Raw genomic sequence first — 19,896 nt, 5'->3', positions numbered from 1 at the left:
AATTTTAGCGCACTCGCAATCACTTCTGTCGCTGCAATGGGCCTCATTTCCAGTCGTGCGACAAGGGACGAAGCTGTGTGTGTGTGTTAAAGTCTGACAACTATATTCTTAGGTTTTTTCGGTAAAGTCACGTAGGTAAAAAATTAAAATTTAAATTAATAAAAGTAAAATAAAAATCACGACGTTTCGGAGGCAACACAAGCTTCCGTCTTCAGTCACCTACGTGACTTTACAGAAAAAACCTAAGAATATGAATACTTGCAGTCACGAAAGCTTCAAATCTAGTCTGACAACTACTTGGCTTCCCAACATAGTAGTGCGCAGATACAATGAAAGTGTAGGGGAGCGGGGGTGCAGTGGTTAGCGCACTGCAGTGCGAACCCAGTGACCCGAGTTTCATTCCCTCTCGCAGGTAATATCGCTGACGAATATCTCAACCAGTCCCGGGCCACCCCTGGGTTGGCTCAGCACTAAATAGGTACCTGCAGGTGGGGTTGTGTAAACCTCAGCACCGAGGGGACAAAAGCGGCCTGGCGTGGTATTTGCCACGCACCTCTGTGTCCCATGCGGGCCTTAAAAGGTGCTCGCTCACAGTAATTCCCCCAACAGTCTGTTGAGGCTACTTAGATGATCATTGTCTTTATTTTGTGTTAAAGTGTGGACCGCCAAGTGTATTTGAATGGCCCTATATGGCCATCGTTCAGGCAAAGGTTCTTCCACACATCAGAATCGCAATATTTGTTTACACTGGAGGAATCCGATGAGCTATAAAGCTCATTTGTCGCACTGTTCCGATGCACCTCATTTTTCTCTCTCTCTCTCACGCGTTTACTAAACAATACAAAAAAAACACACCGTGTAAAAATGCCAACGTTACCGCACAGAACGCTACGCCTTGTCTAGCTCGCTTGGGTGTCAGTCAACCCGTGCAAGCCAGATTTGAGTGGGGGGGTCATGTCACGTCGCGGCCAGGGCGCCACAAACTCGCCCCGACGAGTCGAAGGTGGTTTCATGTTTAATAGACGTCCACGCGAATGAAGAGGAAATGCGGAGGTGACAGGTGGGGCCACGAGGGAGATTCGGCGATGTCATCCCGACTGTTTTTGCGTTCAATCTTGAATCTGAAGCTTTCGTGACTGCAAGGATCCATACTCTTTGGTTCTTTCGGTAAAGTCACGTAGGTAGTTTTTTTTCTTGCTGTGGTTGTCCCACCTGATGACGATTGTTTGTGTTGCGAACGAAACGTCGTGATGTATTATTTTTCTACCCACGTGACTTTACCGAAAGAACCAAAGAGTATGTTTTTGCGTTCTCTGATAATTATTTATGTAAATCGATTACCCTGTAAGATTGATCGGTTCGATGACTCGAACAATCGAGACCACGTGAAAATAATTAAAGGAACGGGGGGGGGGGGATAATTGTAAAGCGTTTTGTTAAAATGACACTGCTGCTGAAAACAACACATTTCGATGGTAGTGATGATTGATGGAGGCTGATGATGTAATTGTTAATATTAAACGATGCCGATGATTTGATTTATGATGATGGCTGGATGATGAACATGGATGACGACATTGATGACCGTCCAAAAGTGTGATCGTTGAACGATGGTGGCTTGAAGAGTATTTAATGATGATGACCTCATGTTGAAGATGGATGTGGATGATGATGGTAATCGATGACAGGGGAAAGGTACGGAATGAGGTCTGCTCACGACGTGCCGCGAGTGAACATCCCACAAGCCGTAGCAGCTATGATGAAAAGCGTGTTTGTGAGCAGACTCTGTTTGTGGCTGACAGCACGTCCACTGGAGGCGCGTTCCGATTGGCTGATGCTGCTGCTCTTGATCCGATTTGATTGGTCTCGGTGATGGTTAGTGATGGTGACAGCTGAGGTTTGGCCGGCCCGCATGCGGTGCTGGGGAGAAGGAGGGGAGTTTCGTCGAGGACATATATAAGACCCACTATCGCTTCGCGTGGGGTCTCAGAATAATCACGGCGCCACGTGAAGAGGGCACTCCAACCGCACCCTGCCCCTCCTGCAAGGCTCCCGCAGCGTCGAGGAAGATAAAGGAGTCGGCTGGACTTGGGAGAGCAGGGAGCGTGAGACGAAATGTCATCAAGCACCATGGACGGTGAGTCGATGCTTTCGCCGAGTCGGTCACGAGTAATTGCCAGCACTGGATACGAATTTCACAAACGCATCGTTTATTGTTCCACTGAGTAGTTTTTTTTTTGGGTTGGTGAATAAATGGGGCGAATTCTGATATTGTGTCTGCGCAATGCTATATGTTGTGCGGGCAGTGTCGGTTATTCCACGTGTCAGATTTTAACATGAATTTAGTTAAACTATCTACCGTATAAAGTAAACAATCTTTACGGACTCGTAGTTGAGTGATATATAATTTACACTCCGTATCCGTGACCGTGTGACACGACTGATCCTGACGTTTGAGCCTTTCGAGCTACAGAGAGTTTACGCAAAATCATTTACAATTCCAGAGTCGGGGTGTGGTAGCGCAACAAATGGATTTCTGACCCGTCCGTGGGGCCCTCTGAGCGCGCTTTCCTCGAATGTTATGTGCGGTGGGATGTCTTCAGGTTCCCCGATTTTGACCCTCCACGCGAAGAAAAAAAGAATATCCCCTGCAACAAGTCCCCAATGGTGACGAAGCATTCATAGTAAATCAATGTCGATATGGGATCACGCTCACGAGGATTATCGTGACAGACGGACCGAGCTAACAACGTGGATTCTTTCAACCGTAGTCGAGAAAGTAACAATGATGATCATCATCATTTACAGCCCTTTGTCAATGCACTGCGTATTGATCACGGGGGGTTGTTTAGCTATACTCCGCCAAGATGATTAGTTCGGCGAAGTCGTCGAAAATATATTAACCTGATTATCGGAACTTGTCACAAAACACGTTCACTCACCTCCCGCCCATCCAACTTGTATCGGTTGTTTGAATTGCTAAAAAGCCAACGCAATATGAGACAGTTCAATTAATGCGCGAACGCGTCAAACCTTGCTCCTGTAAACCGGCGGGGTTTGCCTGCTGCTGTGGGTATAATTAGGCCTCGGCAAGGTAAGGTAAAAGTTAAAAGGTAAAAACAACGAGCCTACTTTTACCCTACCTTTTACCCTTACCCCATACTAATGACCCGATTACAGGGTAATTACTAGGGAACTGCACATCAACAAGGTTTATAACGGTAAATGCCAGGTAGAGCGCTTTATTAATATAGAATACTTGCGATGATTCCAATTTTACACGCTTTCTATTAACTCACTGTCTGTCGTTGTCGTATCCTCAAATCTTGCAACTCAATTTTTACCCACTTCCTAATGTGGTATCGACTGCAAACTTCGTATACTTATACTGATGACAATACTATATTCTATCATTAAACAAATATATATTTCTTAACATTCTTTTTTATTTGTTATGTTTCGGCTTGGGTCTAATTGTCCACGGTCAACTTACGTTGGCTGTAAATCACCACGGCCCCCTTACGTTATGGCAAGATTCGGGGCCACTTCCTGGAGTCGTGGAGTTCTGCCATTACTAGTACATTTCATAAAAGCGTAGTTTTTTTTAAGTAAGTTTTTAAATATTACTTATTAGATGGAGGCCACGGACTGCGCCACGGAGCTTTTAGCGGTAAACAAGGAACCGTATTTACCGGGTAATACTTCGCGCTACCTTTACCCTACCCTTTACCTTACCCCTTGGCATGTCGACACCTTTACCCTTTTACCCGGTAAAAAGGGTAAATTACCTTACCTTGCCGAGGCCTAGGTATAATGGTAAGCAGACTGGGCGCGCGACCCAGCGCTCTTCGATTCGACCTCCTGTCGCACACATCTTCCAAGAAGTCTGGCCAGCGTGGAAGAGGAGGCCAAATACACCCTCCAGAGGCATAGGAGCTTTGTCTTGAGCTCACGCACGTGGAGAGGAAGGACCCTTCCGCCAGCAGTGGCATGAGTCGCTAACTGTGGAGCTGCACATTTACCTGCGTAAACAAGTACACGTACTGACGGGATTTACGCAATGCACCGGGAAAACTGCCAACCCACGTTTCGCACTATGAGCGGATCATATAATGATGATGATTACAACACCTGTATGCCGTTAATCCACTGCTGGATGAAGGCCTCCCCAAGGGATGGGAATTGTTTGACCGTACATCACACCCACGCTGGTCAGTGTGAGTTGGTGAAGACTGGGGGTGGGGGGCAAGGGAAATGTTTACGACCACTTCCAATATCCTACGGTCTACGCCAATGGTTTCAACCGTGAGCGGGACTCAAACTCAGGTTGCCAGGTTCGTAGCGCAATGTGCGAACCACTGCGCCACCGCTGCGCCCCATTTAAGCAGCGTGCTACAACCACAGCTCGTTCATTAGCCGAACAGAAAATCCATTAATCATTACACATTCTCTTCTTATGAACCTTTGGTCGAAATAGCCGTGTGGCCCAGTGCTGGGAGCGCACGGCTCAGCCCATCATCCCTCTGGGTTCGGTAAAGTGCATATCAATTTTGTGACACATCGACAGCAGGCCTCTATAGCTGTTGCTGCTGTATAGCGAGCATTCATTGCCGTGGTGGGAATGTGGAATTGCCACCGCTGCAGGAATGCCAACGAAGGCGAGCGACGCGACGTCGTTCTTTTGAGGAGTGAGAAACTCTCAGTTTTTTGACTCTCGACTCTCCACGGCACAATCCTCGCTGCTCTACCTGCTTGGCAATGAAATCATTGTGCCGTGTATATAGTCTACACGGCTGTGCGTATAATAAATCCAGGTGTGTACGCACACAGGTGTGTGTACACATACTGCCATAAATGTGTGGCTGCAGTGTAATGGCCATTATCGCGTTACACAAGTGAACTTGTATAGCCCTTTACCGATCCACTGCTGGATTAAGGCCTCCCCACACCGTGCGGGTCGCGGGGGCTGTTTGACCATGCTTCACACCACGTGCGTCAATGCGGGTGGGTGAAGGCGCGGAGCATAGATGTGGGAGCATGGAAGTGCATTACAACGGTGGGTCTCGCCGCACTGCCATCTGCTGCTTGAAACGAATACCGACGTGTTTTACGCATGGTGGGTCGCCCATCCAAGCACTATCCAGGCTCAATCCTGCTTAGCTTCCGAGTTCATTGCATTGACGAAAAAGGGGGCTGTATGCGTGTACACACAGGGGGGGGGGGGGGGGGGAGCGCAGTCACCATCAAAGCTCAATTCGTTGTGAGCACAGGGAGGCGTTGAAGGCGTCACAACGGCTCTCTGATCCACGATTAATGGCGATTTGACAAGCTGCCTTTCTGGGTGGCGTGACGAGTCGCTGTTATTATGCACGCACACCGAGGTCGAGTAGAGGTTCATAAGCTGAGAGTTGAGGCAGCAGAGGATCCAAGAGGGGGAGCGGTGAGAGGACATCAACGCCCCCCACCCCCCCTGGAATTATTAGCTTAGAGTTAGATTTAGAGCTTCAATGTTAATTCGACACGAGCAAAACTGATACACTGCGTTGGCTGTAGTGCATTAGCACAAAAAACAACACAGCCCTCAAGGAAGAACATTTATTTTAGACGAAGTTTCTGGGAATTGCCCTCCTCTCTGCTAAAAAAAAGGGTCATTGTCCAAAATTTTGCTTCAGGAGAAACATTTCAGCAGGCGATGTATTGGGAAACTTTCTTCTATCTGCCATGAATAAGAATCATTGCCCAAAATGTCGTCCTATTGTATATATCTGTTCGGGCAGTGTTATTGACAAGTTGTATTGACAAATGCGTTGCGCTTATGCTCATTTCATTGGGTGCTCTCTACGCCAGGGTCACACACACACACGATGAAATCAGCTCGTGCGGGAGCGAGACAGTACTGTGAGGGTTGGCGACGGTTTGCGGAATGCCTTCACCCAGCAGTGGATAGATCATGGCTGATGAAGATGCTGATGAAAAATGTAGAAGAAATAGGCTTGTGTCTTGCATAGAACCGTGGCCCTAAACCCCGAGTAATCATCGAGTCGCCGGGTTTGGGAGATGGAATGGTTTGTGTGCGTGCGTGAATTGTTATTCGTCCGCTGGGCATGGCGGTTTTGAGTTATGCGTGACCTCCAATAATTCTATAACACGGCTTATCGCAGCGTAGATCTCAAAACTATGCCAGTTGTACGAGGTAACTAAGATAAAGTTGCAACCCTGAAATTGCTTGCTCACGCCACTGCTGTCAGAAGGGCCTCCTCTAATGCGAGCACGAAGAGAGAGCCCCTTTATATCTAGCGGATGCTTTTGGCCGACCCTTCAATACTGGTCCAGCCGTCTTGGAAGTGGTTGGAGTACCCACGCTTTACCCCACCACACGCGATCTGACCGATCAATTAACTGTGCTGTACCCATTTAAATCAAAGGCAGGGGGGATGTTTTATTCTTGGTCAAAGGCGGGGCGGGGAGGGAGTATTTAATACATGCCGCGTCGGGAGATTGAATCGAACCAGCGTGCTAACCATTACACCACTGATGCGTCCGGTGTGTAAAGTACAGCGTTCGTGATTCTAAGTTCAGTGATACGAGGCCGCTGCTGAAAAAAGAATCAGATATTGGTGCGTGGCGGGATTAAAAGTCGTCAGGTGGTGGTGATGTTGTTTTAGTTCTATCTACGTGACTTTACCGAAAGAACCATCGAGAATAGAGGCGTGGAATTTTTGTTCTCTGTCGTCGCAGAAACGTGAAGTACGGTGGAGTGAACCCCCAGCGGGGTGGGGAGGCCTTCACTCAGCATTGGATTTTGTCAAGAAATGAGCAGTTTTTTTTGGGGGGGGGGTCAGAGGGGCACGGACCTGCCATTGCGTAGAAACACTAAAGAGGAGCGACTTAAAGCAGCAACAACAACATGAATTGACTCATTGGCAACTTAATGACCAACGGGGTGGGCCGGGTGGTCATAGACCCGTTAAATAATAATAACCACCCCCCGCCGCCAGCCCAAATATCCCGTTGCGCTCCGCTTGTTATTGCAAAAAAAAAACCCCAACAACCCACGAGAGTCGCTATGTTCATGATTTACCGACAATTTGGTGAAACATTTACCAATCGTAATGACGGGGCGAGCTTGGGAGGGCTGTGATATCCGTCTCGGGTTATTTTTGTTGTTTAATCGTTTTAGATGTATGACCCGGACTCGGCGGGACCGCTGGGGAGGAACCACGGCACTGTTTCACAATCCAGTCCGCATTGTCAACATTGACCTCGTCCGATATCGTCGTCATCATCATCGTCTGTGCCGTCGGCATTGCGGCTCAGATGGTTTGAGGAGCGCACTGATCGAGCTTGTGCCCCATTTTCAATAAAGTTGTACACATTCTGGTCACAATAACAACAACGAAAGACAAATAAGCAATCCGTCTGTGGGCAGACCGTCTCACCTTGATCACACGGACCGCTTTAGTGACCACCTGGGTGTTTTAAGTGCAGGACTTTACGAACCCCCTTAAGAAAAGTGGTTCTTGGCAAGGACGCGTCGCTGGGAGGGATGGTGGCCTGGATTGACAGGCAAGCCCGGCTACAGCGTGGGCCCCACCGGCACTGTGCAGTTGCACCGCCTGCACCCTCGATGGCAACGTCACGACGTTTCGGGCGCAACACAAGCGTCCGTCATCAGGTGGGACAACCACAGCAAGAAACGTAATGGCCTGCACTTAATTTATTTCATTTTATACCTACGTGACTTTACCGAAAGAACTAAAGAGTATGCATCCCTGCAGTCACGAAAACTTCAAATCTAGATTGAACGTCACAACAGTCTACCCCCACTCCACACTCTCCCCTCATCCCTACCCAAACTCTTCTCTCCGCACGCTGCTTCCTACCTCTCTCCGCTCCAAACCTTCCTCCAATCCACGCAACTCTCTCTCTCCCACACACACGCCTGCTTCAACCACCCCCCTGCCAAAGCCTCCCTCTCCCATCCCTCTCCCGCACCCTTGCATCTCTCTCTCTCTCTCCCTCCCGCACCCATCTCATTCCATCTCGCGTGAGTGCGCGTGTGTGGACGCGCTCCCACCCCTCCTCCTCCTACCTTTTTCCTTTCGCTCTCACGGAGGAGGCGACAGACACCCTCGGCCTCTCTCTCTCTCCTCCGCAACGGCACGGAGAGTTTCCCCGTCTCTCTCGCCAGGTGAGTTGATGGTGGTTCCTCCTGCAACTCGCAAACCTCGGCACACGCACACGCGCACACAAACGTTGCCGATCTGATATCCGCCACGTGGAACAAGTTGCACGTTCGAGAAAGACGAAAGCGAGGTGGTCTCGTCATACTGGATGTTGCTGGAGAGTGTTGCGGAAATATTCTATTGGGTCTGCCGGCCCGGAGAGCACCGTCTGAAGTTAAAGGCGAGGCCAATTGTGATTCGTGAGTATTATTATTTGGTAATGCATCGCAGAGTCTCGCGGCTGGCTTTTCCAGGAAGGTCCTGCCAAGTTTTCGAAGCAGGGGGCGATGTTTGCTTCTTAATGAACCCCAGTCGAGTTGTTAGCGATGGTGGTTGCGTTAGGGGGTGCTCTCTGATATTCTTATGTTTTTTCTGTAAAGTCACGTAGATAAAAAAATTTAAATTTATAAAAGTAAAATAAAAATAAAAATCACGACGTTTCGGAGGCAACACAAGCTTCCGTCTTCAGGTGGAACCGTCACAGCACTTGATACAGCCCCCCCACCCCCAACGTCAACCCCAGCGTGTCTCGAAGCTTGTGGGTCAAAAATTTACAGCTGCGTGTCGAACGGGTTTGTGAGAAGCCGGTAGAGACATGCGTGACTTTGTCGTGTATACATTACATACGTACGCGCGTGTGTGTGTGTGTACGTAAACAACTGTGAGCACAGCACACACCACACACAGATGCCCTTAGCCCACCGTCGTGTCGGTCATCGGGGTTATCTGACCATACTTCACCACGCTGGTCACTGCGGCATGGGTGTTAGTGGTGGTCAGATATTACTCGCTACTGATGTCTTCCATGGGGTGGAATTGGAACACCGAGTTTACCGCTTGCCAACTTAATCTCTACTATATTCCTATATTTAGCATTCTTATCTAATGTTAATTAAAATAGGTGTTTTTTTGCTGTCACTGGGACCAGAGGAAATGAGTAAATTAATAATATCTTCTATCAGTCATTGCAAATAACCCTGGCAGTGTTATTCCTCGTCTGCGTTTACTCAAGCAATATTTGCATATAATTTGTTAAATTATTTTACAATGACCGCATGTGTTTTTATTTTACCTATGACGTGGGTGTGGGAAGCTAAACGGTGTTGTACCTGGATGATGGTGCTCGGAGTGGCGGCCACAAGACGTAACAGGTGTTATAGGCTGCGGGCACTACGTTTGTGTGCTGCAGTTTTCCAGTATGAAAAAGAAAAACACTTCTTACCCTTTCTGGCAATACAACAGGAGGTGTTGAGATGTTGAAAACACCAAATAGAAATTTTGCAAGGGATCAACTCTGCATTGAACACACGTACTTGTAGTGAACATGCAAACAAACATGCTCTGATAATATATGCAGTGTTTGAACATCTTAACACCTCTTGTATTGCCAAGAAAGGGTAAAACCTAATATTTTTCATGTTTTTATACCGGGGAAAAAAGGTCCTATGATATAGAGCAGTTTTCCAGTTAAGCAAAAAACACCCGTGTACTGTACATCTGTGTTGCAACGTCTACACTGCTCGACTTCAAGCCACACTAACGCAGAGGGGGCCCTCATCCAGCAGTGAATTGACGCGTGCACGCACATTTTTGGGGTGCGTCTTACTACCCATTGATCTGAATTTTTTTTTATTCCGGTACAGGAACCTCGTTGAACATAAACAATCACGATTGAACAACTGATCATTATTTACGTTGGTACACAAATAAAACACCCCCCACTGGTTTCATTTACCGAATTGTTAAAATTCCAACTTCCAAGTGTCAAGGACGCGATTATTAATGAAATGCAGTTGTAAAAAAATATATATACTTCTCGTTACACAATAACTCGACAATGCCAGCACAGACAGCCCCGGACCAGCTCTGGGACTCGACATTTGTTTTTGGTGCAAGCACTGCAGTCACGCTTTGGTTTCGGTCCAAGTGTGTCCACTGCGATTCTCAGAGTTGGCAACAAGTTCGCCCCAAGCGGATTGCATGGATAAGGAACAAACACCCATTAATCCGGTGGAGCGAGTGGCGCGCAATGTGAGGGTTTTAAGTTAACACATTCCTGCGGAGGGAGCTGGTAGGAACGTTGGGTTGCTCGGTCAATGGACAGAGTCAACGGCGGCGTGGTGTATTCCGCAAATATGCCCGACTGTGAGGGTGGGCACAAGCCGGCGTGAGTAGGTTTAACGTTGAGTTTTATAAGGGCACCACGGGGTGACTAGCCCCTCTCCACCCAGCCCACCCCACACCCAGCCCCTCCCCACCCAGCCCCTCTCCACCCTCCCCTCCCCACCCAGCCCCTCCCCACTTTCCCCTCCCCACCCAGCCCCTCCCTCCCCAGCCAGCCCCTCCCTGCACGACGGACGGACACAATAATCCCCTGTGGGCTGGTTTAACCAGGAGGTTCCTACCAGTAAAATCCTGGTGTTGGGGGTTTACTCGGCCAAATCACGTGTCCACCAGGGTTAGTTGAGAGGAGTACAACTTTGCGTGGAAGGCAATCAATGGTGCTCGTCTTATGGAGTGACTCGGCTCAGTCGTAGAAATCCCTGGTCGACTGGGACGCCGTGGGATTTCTACCACTGGCTCAGAGCTGTTTAACAAGAGATGAGTGCCAGTCACCTCAACACAGTACTCATTTGAAAAGGGAATAACTGATTCTTAGTGTGAAATACGTATTAGAGGGAATGGCTAAACATTTCAATGCAGGTCACTCTTGAAAAAGTGTTCAAGACTCCTGGGTGAATCGTTGACATTATTGTTGTGTATTTGCAGCGGGGAGCGGTAGTGTAGCGGTTAGTGTGCTGCGCTACAAGCCGGGCGAACCGAGTTCTATTCCTGCTCACGGCCAACACAGTGAAGATTATCTGAACCGGTCCTGGGCCTCCCTTGGGTCGACTTATCCTCAAATGAGTACCTGGTACAGTGTGGTAACATCGCCACTGGGGAGACAAAGGCGGCCGGGCGTGGTGCTGGCCACCCACCCCATCGTGTACCATGCTGGCCTTCATAGGCGCTCACTAACAGAACTTGCCCTAACAGTCTGTTAAAGGCTATAGGGGGATCTTTGTCTGTTTTGTGTATGTGCATATACTGTAGTTGTTTATAAATGTGCTTGTGTTTATGTTTTAAGAGTCTACATGTAGAGGGTGGGTGGAGGGGAGTAATGTGAGATGGGAAAGGTATTGGTGAAACAATAAACATTTTAATTTTCCCATGTAAGGCTCAGAGCTATATAGCTATTATTCAGAAACGACCTGACCAAACATGATGTGGCTTATGTAGAAATATATAGTAGCCAAATACTCTAAACCCATGTTTCTAAATGTGGAGGAAAATCCACGCGAACACGGGGAGAACGTGCAAACTCCGAATATACAGGCGTATATTGACATGAGAGGGGAGAGGTAGGAGAGTGCATGGAGGGGATGCGGAGTGAGAGGAGACTCCACGCAGGATCCCAACGATGACGAGCGCAATCTCTCCACACGCTCGCACGCCCCACCCCTCCTTCGGCTCGCAGTGCAAGATACGGTGGTGCCCGTGCTGGTGGTGTCGGAGCCCGGCATGTCCCGGCACGCGGACGACCCCTCCACGTGGGGTGCCGAGGAGGCCACCGATTGGACGCCGAGCTCCCTGGTCGACTGGGACGCCGTCCTGTCGGAGGAACCGCCGCCGGACCCGGACGACGACGCCGGTGCCGCCGGTGCCATCTCCGCCGCCGCGGGGTTGATCGGCGCGCTGCCCTGGGACCCCACCGAGCTGAAGCGGCTGGCCCGGCGCGGCGCGTGGGCCGGCCGGCACGGGGCGCGGGCGCGTGTCTACGCGGCCGTGCTGGACAGGCTGCCGTGCCGGCCAGGGCTCCCGGACGAGGACTCGTACCGCGGGACGCTGGACGAGGCGGGCGGCGGTCTGGACGCAGGTGGGTGCGGTGCGGTGGCTCCGTGCGTGTGGCGCCCTGTGTGTGCGTGACCCCTGTGAATGTGACCCCTGTGCGTGTGGCCCCGAGCTTCTGATTGCGAGCTATACCGCTGAACCCTCCGGCTAGTTAGCTCCCCTCTCCCCTGCCTCCGATGGTGCATCTCTGCCCGCACCTCCGATTAGCGCGGTTGGCTACGTGCGGTTGAGAAAGAAGGTCAACACACATACATGCACCCACTTTATTTCAAGGACACGCACGCTACTACTGTGTACATTCCCTTTGCCGTGAAATCGCGACCCCATGACATTTATGCGCTCTCTCTCTGGCGCGCGTCGTCGCTTCCCCCCTCCAACTGCCCCCCCACCTCCACCGCCCCCCCCCCCCCCCCACCACAGAAAAGCTGCCGCTGTTCGCGCAGGGAATGCCGTGCCCCGTGTACCACCTCAACGCGAGCGGGCAGGCGGCGCTGTGCCGCGTGCTGGCCGCCACGGGCCGGCTCTTCCCGGCGCTCACGCACTGCCCCGCGCTGCCCGCCGTCACAGCCCTGCTGCTGCACTACGCGCGCGACGAAGCTCGCTGCTTCGCCGGGGTGGCGCGCCTCCTCTCCTGCTGCTCGGGGTCGGCGCGGTGCAACGTGAGCGACGCGCGCCGCTCGCGGTCGGTAGCCGGCGGTGACGGTGCCACCGCAAACGCAAACAGTGAAACCGCGGTTGAACAAGTGACGTCGTGTGCGGTCGGTGCAGGCCCTGGCGCAGGAAATTTTTAAGCTTCTTACTTTCTTTAACCTTTTGCATGCACGTATGTTGAACTTCTCTCGCACCGTACGCAGCCGACCGTGCTAATGGGAGGTTGAGAAACCAAGACTTCAAAGAAAACAGGATAGTCTCATTGGGCCCGCGTCACCAAAGTGACGAAAGAAATAATCTCATTTGGCCCGCGTCACCAAAGTGACGAAAGAAATGGCCGACGCCTTGTGTTCACCACGCCTCTTCCTCTCGCTGTCGGAATTGCACTCCGTTGCCCAACCCAGCAGCTCGAAGTGCTGGCCTGCTTCCCAGCTCGTTCCGGCTCTCCGTTTGTGACTTTCAAAGTCTAAATGTCCAATACTGGCTCATGACGCTCGTATCTGCGTCGCCGGTGGCGGTGGACATGTTTCGCGCCGATGTCTCTCTTTGTGTCTCAGTGTTTTCTGGATTTGAATGAAACCGATATTAACTGATAACTGAATAGAAATGAAGTGAAAAAAAGGAAAGTGGTGAAGTTTTACGCGATCTCAGTGATTTTAAAACGAAGGCCGTGATTGTCCCTGCTGATTCTTAATGCCAAACCCCTAAACCCTAACACACGACACTAAACAATATTCCTAACCAAAAAACCCAAACCCCTCGCCCTAAGCCATCACTCTGTACCCTAAACCACTAACCCTACGTAAAAAGTCAATAAGCAGAGTCCCTTCATATTTCTTAAACTGAATGCGAACGAAGCGGGACTTGGAAAGGAGTGCTGATGGGCAACCCAGGGAAGGTCTGGACAAAACCTGGCCTATGATTGGATAAGCGAAAGGAAATGTGGGGACAACAGTCATGAGCACAAGAGACCGGATTTCCCTCTCCCCATTTGCACGGACGGTGGTCACCCCCCTGCCAAGAGCGACGGCTACACCGCCCTCTCACCACGTCCGTTCGTCTCCCTCTCCCCTCTGCCACCCTTCCCCGCTCCCTTCAGAAGCACTTCCTGGACCAGACGCACGTGGCGAGCACCGCATCGGCGCTCACGTTCGGCGACCTGGCACGCCGGCACGCCCCCGGCGCGCACGCCCTGCTGTCGGCTCGCGGGAGCCCCTACGCCGATTGGCTGCACTGGCTGCTGGGCGACCTGCCCTTCCCCTACGCCGTGCGCCTGCTCGACAGCTACCTGCTCGAGGGAGACAAGGGTACAGCGGCGCACGTACCCGAGGAGTGGGGGGGGGGGGGGGCACGCCACGGTTTGGGGTCAGCGCCACAAAAAAACCTCCGTCGCGGGAGATTGCTCTTCGCTCGACCTTCAACTTCCGCTCTCGCTCTCTCCCCAGTGCTGTATCGTGCCTCGCTGGGCCTCCTCAAAGAGTACAAGTCGTGGCGAGCGTCCGCCGCGGCCGCAGCCGCGACCGCCGTTTCCGACCTCCCGGCGTGGTACGGAAGCGACGGCGGCGGCGGACCCGGGCCGGATCCGGACGGCGAGGACGCGACGGAGGCGCGGGCCGAGGTGCACACGTTTGCGCGCGGCCTCGCGGCCCACGGCTGCCCCCCTGAGCGCCTCATGGAGCGCGCCTTCAACATCCGCCTCTTCTCGCGCCGCGAGATGCGGCTCCTGCACGACGCCAACGAGCGGGTGCTGCGCGAGAGAGGAGTGCAGCGCATCAGCACCGGCCGGTGAGAGCCGGGCACCCATCCAGTGCCCCCCCTCCCCATCCCGTCCCCCCCCTCCCCTTCCCCCACGGACACATTAATGTGGGGGGCATTCAGGGCTGCAGCCTGGGGGCATGGGATTTTGAGGACACGTATCGCGCCCTCGAAATAAAATTCTCGCTTGGCTGACCAGATCCATCGATCATCGGTGGTTGTTTCGCCTGATTCAATCAGGATCATCCCAGAACAGCGATCAGCCCAATGGGTAACTTCCAGTGGCCAATTCAAATGGCTAACCCGATCACGTTTTGCTTCTGGTAATGAAATCAAACGCCTAAAATTAATTCGGTAATTTGTGTTCTACAGCACATCACGTTGCTCCACTAATTTCTAATTTAAATGCGTGCCTCTCCACCTCTTGCTGGCGTGCGCTTCTCCGCGTGTGCTGCGCCTCCGCTCACAGCGAGGAGCTGCCCGGCACCGTAGACGTGTCGAGCTTCTGCTCGGCAGTGGTGACGGCGGCTGAGATGCGCTCCGTGTGGTCGTGGATCCCCGAGCGCCACGCCCTCTACTCCCCGCGCCTCCTCTTCAGCACGCTCGAGCACGGCTGCTCGCTCACGCGGTGAGGCTACACAAGCATGGAGACAAGCGATCTCCACCCACCTCCAACCCACCCACCCACCCACTGCATAGCACTTGAACAGACTGTTGAGGCAAGTGCCAAACAGCGAACTCCCAACATCAACATCATCACCACCATCAACATCACCACCAACAACATCGCCAACATCACCCCCAAAATAATCAACATCATCAACATGACCAACATCACCATCATCAACATGACCAACATCACCATCATCAACATCGCTATCACGATCGTCGCAAGTCATCATCGTTGAATCACTGACACTTAGAAAAACAGGACAATTTGTTACAATGCCGCATCATTCGTCGTCATCAAATCATCATCACTCACACCCAGGCACAATGGCATCGCCATTGCCTTCGACTAATCATCACCACTCGCACAGAGGCATAATTCACCGTTGTTAGCTCCGGCTGTGAGTGAAATTCAGGTTTCTGGGTTCGCAGTGTGCTCACTGCTGCGCCACTCCTCCCCACAATGATGTTGCATCCAGGTACAGTAATTCAGACCAGACCTTTGTGGATTTTAAAATGCAATTATTGCGCCCTTAATCGTGGTCGCGTGTTTTTTGTTTTCATCCGGGATGCAGGTTTTACGCCAACTGCAAAGAGCACGAGCCGACGATTATACTCATCAAGACGATGGACAATGAGGTGTGCATCGTTTATGTCGTTTTTCACAGATGTCCAGTTGGGGCACGGGTCAGAACGTTACAACAATCAGTATAAAAACACGATCAGAGTGCAAAAACACTAAACTATTTTATATTTACACAGATAAAGGCCCACTGAGCTACTAGCTTCTTTTTCAGAGGCGACCTGACCACAAATGATAGCTCAAGGAAGTTGCTTATCACGTGGAAATTTATAGCAGCCAAATACTCTAAAGCGCACGTTAATAAATGTGGAGGAAAAAACTGGAGGACATTGATGACAAAAATCCACGCGATCACGGGGAGAACATGCAAACTCCAAATATACAGGTGTCAATGTCAGGGTCGACGCCCACGATTTACAGGCAAAGAAGATAACATCTTGCTCCAAATGTCCCGGCTGACCCAGTGCCCTGAATACATTTTTCGTAGTTCAAGATTTTGACCCGGTTTAGAAATGTTTTGATCTCATATTTGACGTACGATACGCTCACTTTTAGCATAGCCGCACCCACGTTGATGTTGCTGTAAGAGGCCCGAGCAGCGGTTGAAGCGACTGAGGGCACCACAGTTTAGAAACACAGGTGTTCGTTCAAGAGTATTCCCCCCCTAGTGCCCGATCAGTGCGGCCAAGATGCTTGCAGTGATGCGTTTAATGTCGTTCGCGAGTCGCTTCTCAGACGCAGGCCTCGCGTTGCCGTGGGCCACATGAAATTACGTTGTGAACTCTGTTAGGTTCCCCTGCTGCTGTTTACAGCGCCTGTTATGATTCGCACATTTATGATTGAAAAAAAAAATGCCCCGAGCTTATTCAAATGCAAAAAGTGTCATCTTCAATTTTTAAATTAACTAGCAATACCCGGCCTGTGGGCCGTAGTTGACCTCCATTTGTAACAGGAAGATCGGCGCAAGCAGGGACCGCACCAATGCACTGATACTCATGCAGGTACAAACTCTACTTTTAGCACCTCTCGTGTCTGCCCGATGATGTCACCACCATCCTTATTCCCCCCCACCACTCCCCTCACCCACATTCACCCATTCCCCCGGCCCCCTCCCCCCGGCCCCCCCTTTCAGGTGCTGGGAGCGTTTTTGAGCTCCGCCTGGTCGGAGCGTAACCGCGCGACAATGAAGGCCGGCTCGTTCTTTGGAACTGGGGAGTGCTTCGTCTTCACCGTGAGTCCGTCGCCCATCGTCGTCGTCGCCCGTCCGCCGCTGGCGGGCGGCCGTGTTAATTCATTCATCAGCGATGGCATGGGTTATTGTTATTTCTCCTTTTTTCTCTTATTTTCCCAACACATTTGTTTGGCGTAGGCCCAAGGCCCAAAAATGTAAAGCGGCCGCGGGCAACAAATGTTGTAAGTTGTAAGAGTTGAGAGTTGATATCTTTGCCTGAATTAAGAGAGAGGTTGCAAGTGCTTGGGAAAGGGGAACGTTGAATGCGCACTCGAAATAAAATTAGTAGTATGCATTGTTTAATTATACATACTGCAAATTAATTACGTGTGAAAAAGAGCTCATCGGATTCCTCCGGTAAAAATGACGATTCTAACTCTGACGTGTTTTTCCTCTTGCGTGCAAAGGTCCGCCCGGAGATACGGCGTCACCAGTGGGTCGTCATCCGCTCTCCGCAGGGCGGACTCGACTCTCCGCTCGCCTCTCCGATGCCGTCCCCTTACCCGTCCCCCCAGCCCTCTCCCTACCCGACGCCCCCCTCCACCCCTCCCTCCTCGCCCGTTCCTCCGCGCCGGCGCCTCTCCGACATGATGGAGGGCAATGCGTGCAGCGGCACCGGCGGCGCCGTCGTCGCTTCCTCCTCCTCCTCCCACGAGCGCTCGCTGCACCAGCGCGTCTCGCAGGCCTTCGCCAACTGCAGGCCGCGCTCCGGCTCCACCCGGGAGGTGGCGTCCCAGCCGGGAGACGGCTCCCCTAAGTCGTCCCGCCGCTCCATTGGCGACGCCCTGCGCCTCTCGCTGTCCGCGCTCGTCGGCTCGCCCGGCCGCTCGCCCGCCGCTTCACCCAACTTGCCCCGGCGCGGCCTCGGCGGCAACGGCGGCGGCAACGGCGGCGGCAACGGCGGCGTTGGTGACACCGCCGGCGCCTTGGCCTCTCAAGTCGCGTTCGCCAGCGCAGTCTCCTCCTCGCTGCTCTTCCCTCCAGCCGCCACCTCGAGGCCACGGTCGTTGTCCACCCCGACTCCGCTGTGCGCCCACGTCCCTTCTCGTCACCACCACCACCATCACGGCGGGAAGATCCGATTCAACCCGACGCCGTCGCCGCCCGCTCTGCTCTGCGTGCCGTCGCACTCCTCCTTCGCCCAGGAGATGCAAGCACGCGGCCTGGGCCCCAGCGCCGCGCCGCTGCAGGCCTCGCAGTCCTTCCAGATGCCGGCCAAGGCGGCCTCCATGTTCATGGCCGGCACGCCGGACTCCATCGTGATTGGTGAGCGCAGGTTGCGGACGATGTGCGTCATGGGAATACACACGCGCGCGTCCCCCGCGCACTCGCGCGTATGTACGTGCGAGCATGGGGAGCGGTCGCGTATTGGTTAGCGCGCTAAGATTCCCACAAAGGTGGCTGGGCACGGTACTACCCCCCCTCCTACTGAACATGAGTCCAATGCAGTTTGGATGACAGGTCGAGTTTTGAGTCGTGTTTTTTAATGTACGCTCCTACGCATGTGTGTGCGCATGTGTGTCCATGTGCGCATGTGCGTGCGTGTGCGTGTGCATCTCCACCAGGCGGGGGAGGGGGGTTCGCCCTGTGCCTGGACGCGGAGCTGCTGCACGGGCGCAGCGAGGCGTGCGACACGTTCGCCAACCCGCCGCTCAGCTCCACGCAGGACTTCATCGTGCAGGTGCTCGAGGTGTGGGCGCTGCAGCAGGAGGACGACCAACCCTGAGCGTACCGCCGCCGCCGCCGCCACCGCCACCGGAGATGGACAGACGGAACCCCCCCCCCTCGCACACCCACCCACCCTGCCGCAGTCGGCATGGGCGACTCTCGAGTCAAGCGAATCGTTGGGGGGGGGGGGGGGGCGGCAATATCGGAGACTGGGAGCAACCACGTTGGGATTAGACCAACGTGATTAGAGGGATCGCGTGTCAACTGTGCAGCTGCCGTGGAATCTGGCAGAGTGAGTGGCATCGGTGGCATTCCCTTGAACATTACTTCTACCCCAGCCTAGCGCAGAAAAGTGCCTTTGAATTGGGGGACACACAAAGCGGAACGGGGGGGGGGGGGGGGGGGGGGTACATGGGGGAAGCGGGACACTGGTAGGGAGAGTTTTTGACTAAAGAATAGCGTAAAGAATAGCAGGGGGAACACGGGGGGGGGGGGTGGGATCTGGCAGAAGGAGGAAGCGATGAGGAGGCGTGGTGGCCACCAAATGACACTGGCCGTGGTCACCCCCTCAACTTGAACGCGAGCGTCTCTCCAGTCACCCTGATGAGCGGCGCACCTGGGGTGTGGTGGGCACAGACCCAATCGTCACTCGGTCTCTACTGCTGGATGGCCACTCCCGTCGCACCGCACTCTGAGCTCATGGGCGCGTGGGGACTCGGGCGACGTTCCATACCCAGGCGATGGCTCACCCGGCGACGCAACCTGAGGCTTCGTCCGCCCGGGTGTGGAAGAGAAGGTTGTGGCAGGGGCAGAGCGCTGGCCTAAGGTCGGCTACCTACGGTGCAAAAGAAGTTCAACATACATACGTACATACGCAAGTGCGAGCACTGTCGCGCGCAATGTCACGGCAATCGAGAGGAGAGCCCGTGGCGTTGGACAACCACAGCTGTGAACGCTCGTCCGAGTTTGTCACACATTCACCTCCAGCACGCGTGGATTCCGATGGAATGTTCCTCGACGAAGAGAGAGGGGTGCGCATCCAGAGTTCAGATTGCAAACGCAATGTGCGCGGCTCCTGTCGGATGTCGAGTGTCGCTGGATGCATGCAACGTGCTGATCGGGTCCAGCGAGAGCGTCGTGAACTTTGCATTATCACCTATGTGGAGAGCTCCGTAGTGGTCAGTGGAGGACAATGCAGCGAAATCCATTGTTGTACAGTGCCA

General features: G+C 52.8%; 1 protein-coding gene across 2 annotated transcripts; it reads left to right on the top strand.

Annotated features, from left to right (window-relative positions):
• The first annotated feature begins 1,727 nt into the window (after positions 1-1,727).
• LOC133353561 (TBC1 domain family member 24-like) lies at positions 1,728-18,780 on the top strand. 2 transcript variants are annotated; one of them, XM_061569886.1, is made up of 10 exons: positions 1,728-2,137; positions 11,743-12,141; positions 12,537-12,775; positions 13,867-14,074; positions 14,213-14,552; positions 14,992-15,150; positions 15,767-15,830; positions 16,907-17,005; positions 17,413-18,271; positions 18,571-18,780. In XM_061569886.1, the coding sequence occupies exons 1-10, from the start codon at positions 2,116-2,118 to the stop codon at positions 18,729-18,731; spliced, it is 2,550 nt and encodes an 849-aa protein (XP_061425870.1). In that variant the 5' UTR covers positions 1,728-2,115; the 3' UTR covers positions 18,732-18,780. The 2 variants fall into 2 exon arrangements, with proteins under 2 accessions (XP_061425870.1, XP_061425871.1); XM_061569887.1 differs by lacking the exon at positions 1,728-2,137 and adding an exon at positions 8,015-8,191.
• Positions 18,781-19,896: the final 1,116 nt, after the last annotated feature.

This window comes from Lethenteron reissneri, chromosome 44 (genome assembly GCF_015708825.2).
Source record: "Lethenteron reissneri isolate LAM-NWPU_2019-01 chromosome 44, ASM1570882v1, whole genome shotgun sequence".
Classification (NCBI taxonomy): Eukaryota; Metazoa; Chordata; class Hyperoartia; order Petromyzontiformes; family Petromyzontidae; genus Lethenteron; species Lethenteron reissneri.
This window is presented reverse-complemented; position numbering and strand designations above follow the sequence as displayed.

Excerpts from the sequence above, each read along its gene's own strand:
- LOC133353561 (XM_061569886.1), top strand. The coding sequence starts at position 2,116 with ATGTCATCAAGCACCATGGACG. Across the intron at positions 12,142-12,536 it reads GGGCGGCGGTCTGGACGCAG|AAAAGCTGCCGCTGTTCGCG; the intron begins GTGGGTGCGGTG and ends CCCCCACCACAG. Across the intron at positions 18,272-18,570 it reads GCCGGACTCCATCGTGATTG|GCGGGGGAGGGGGGTTCGCC; the intron begins GTGAGCGCAGGT and ends CATCTCCACCAG.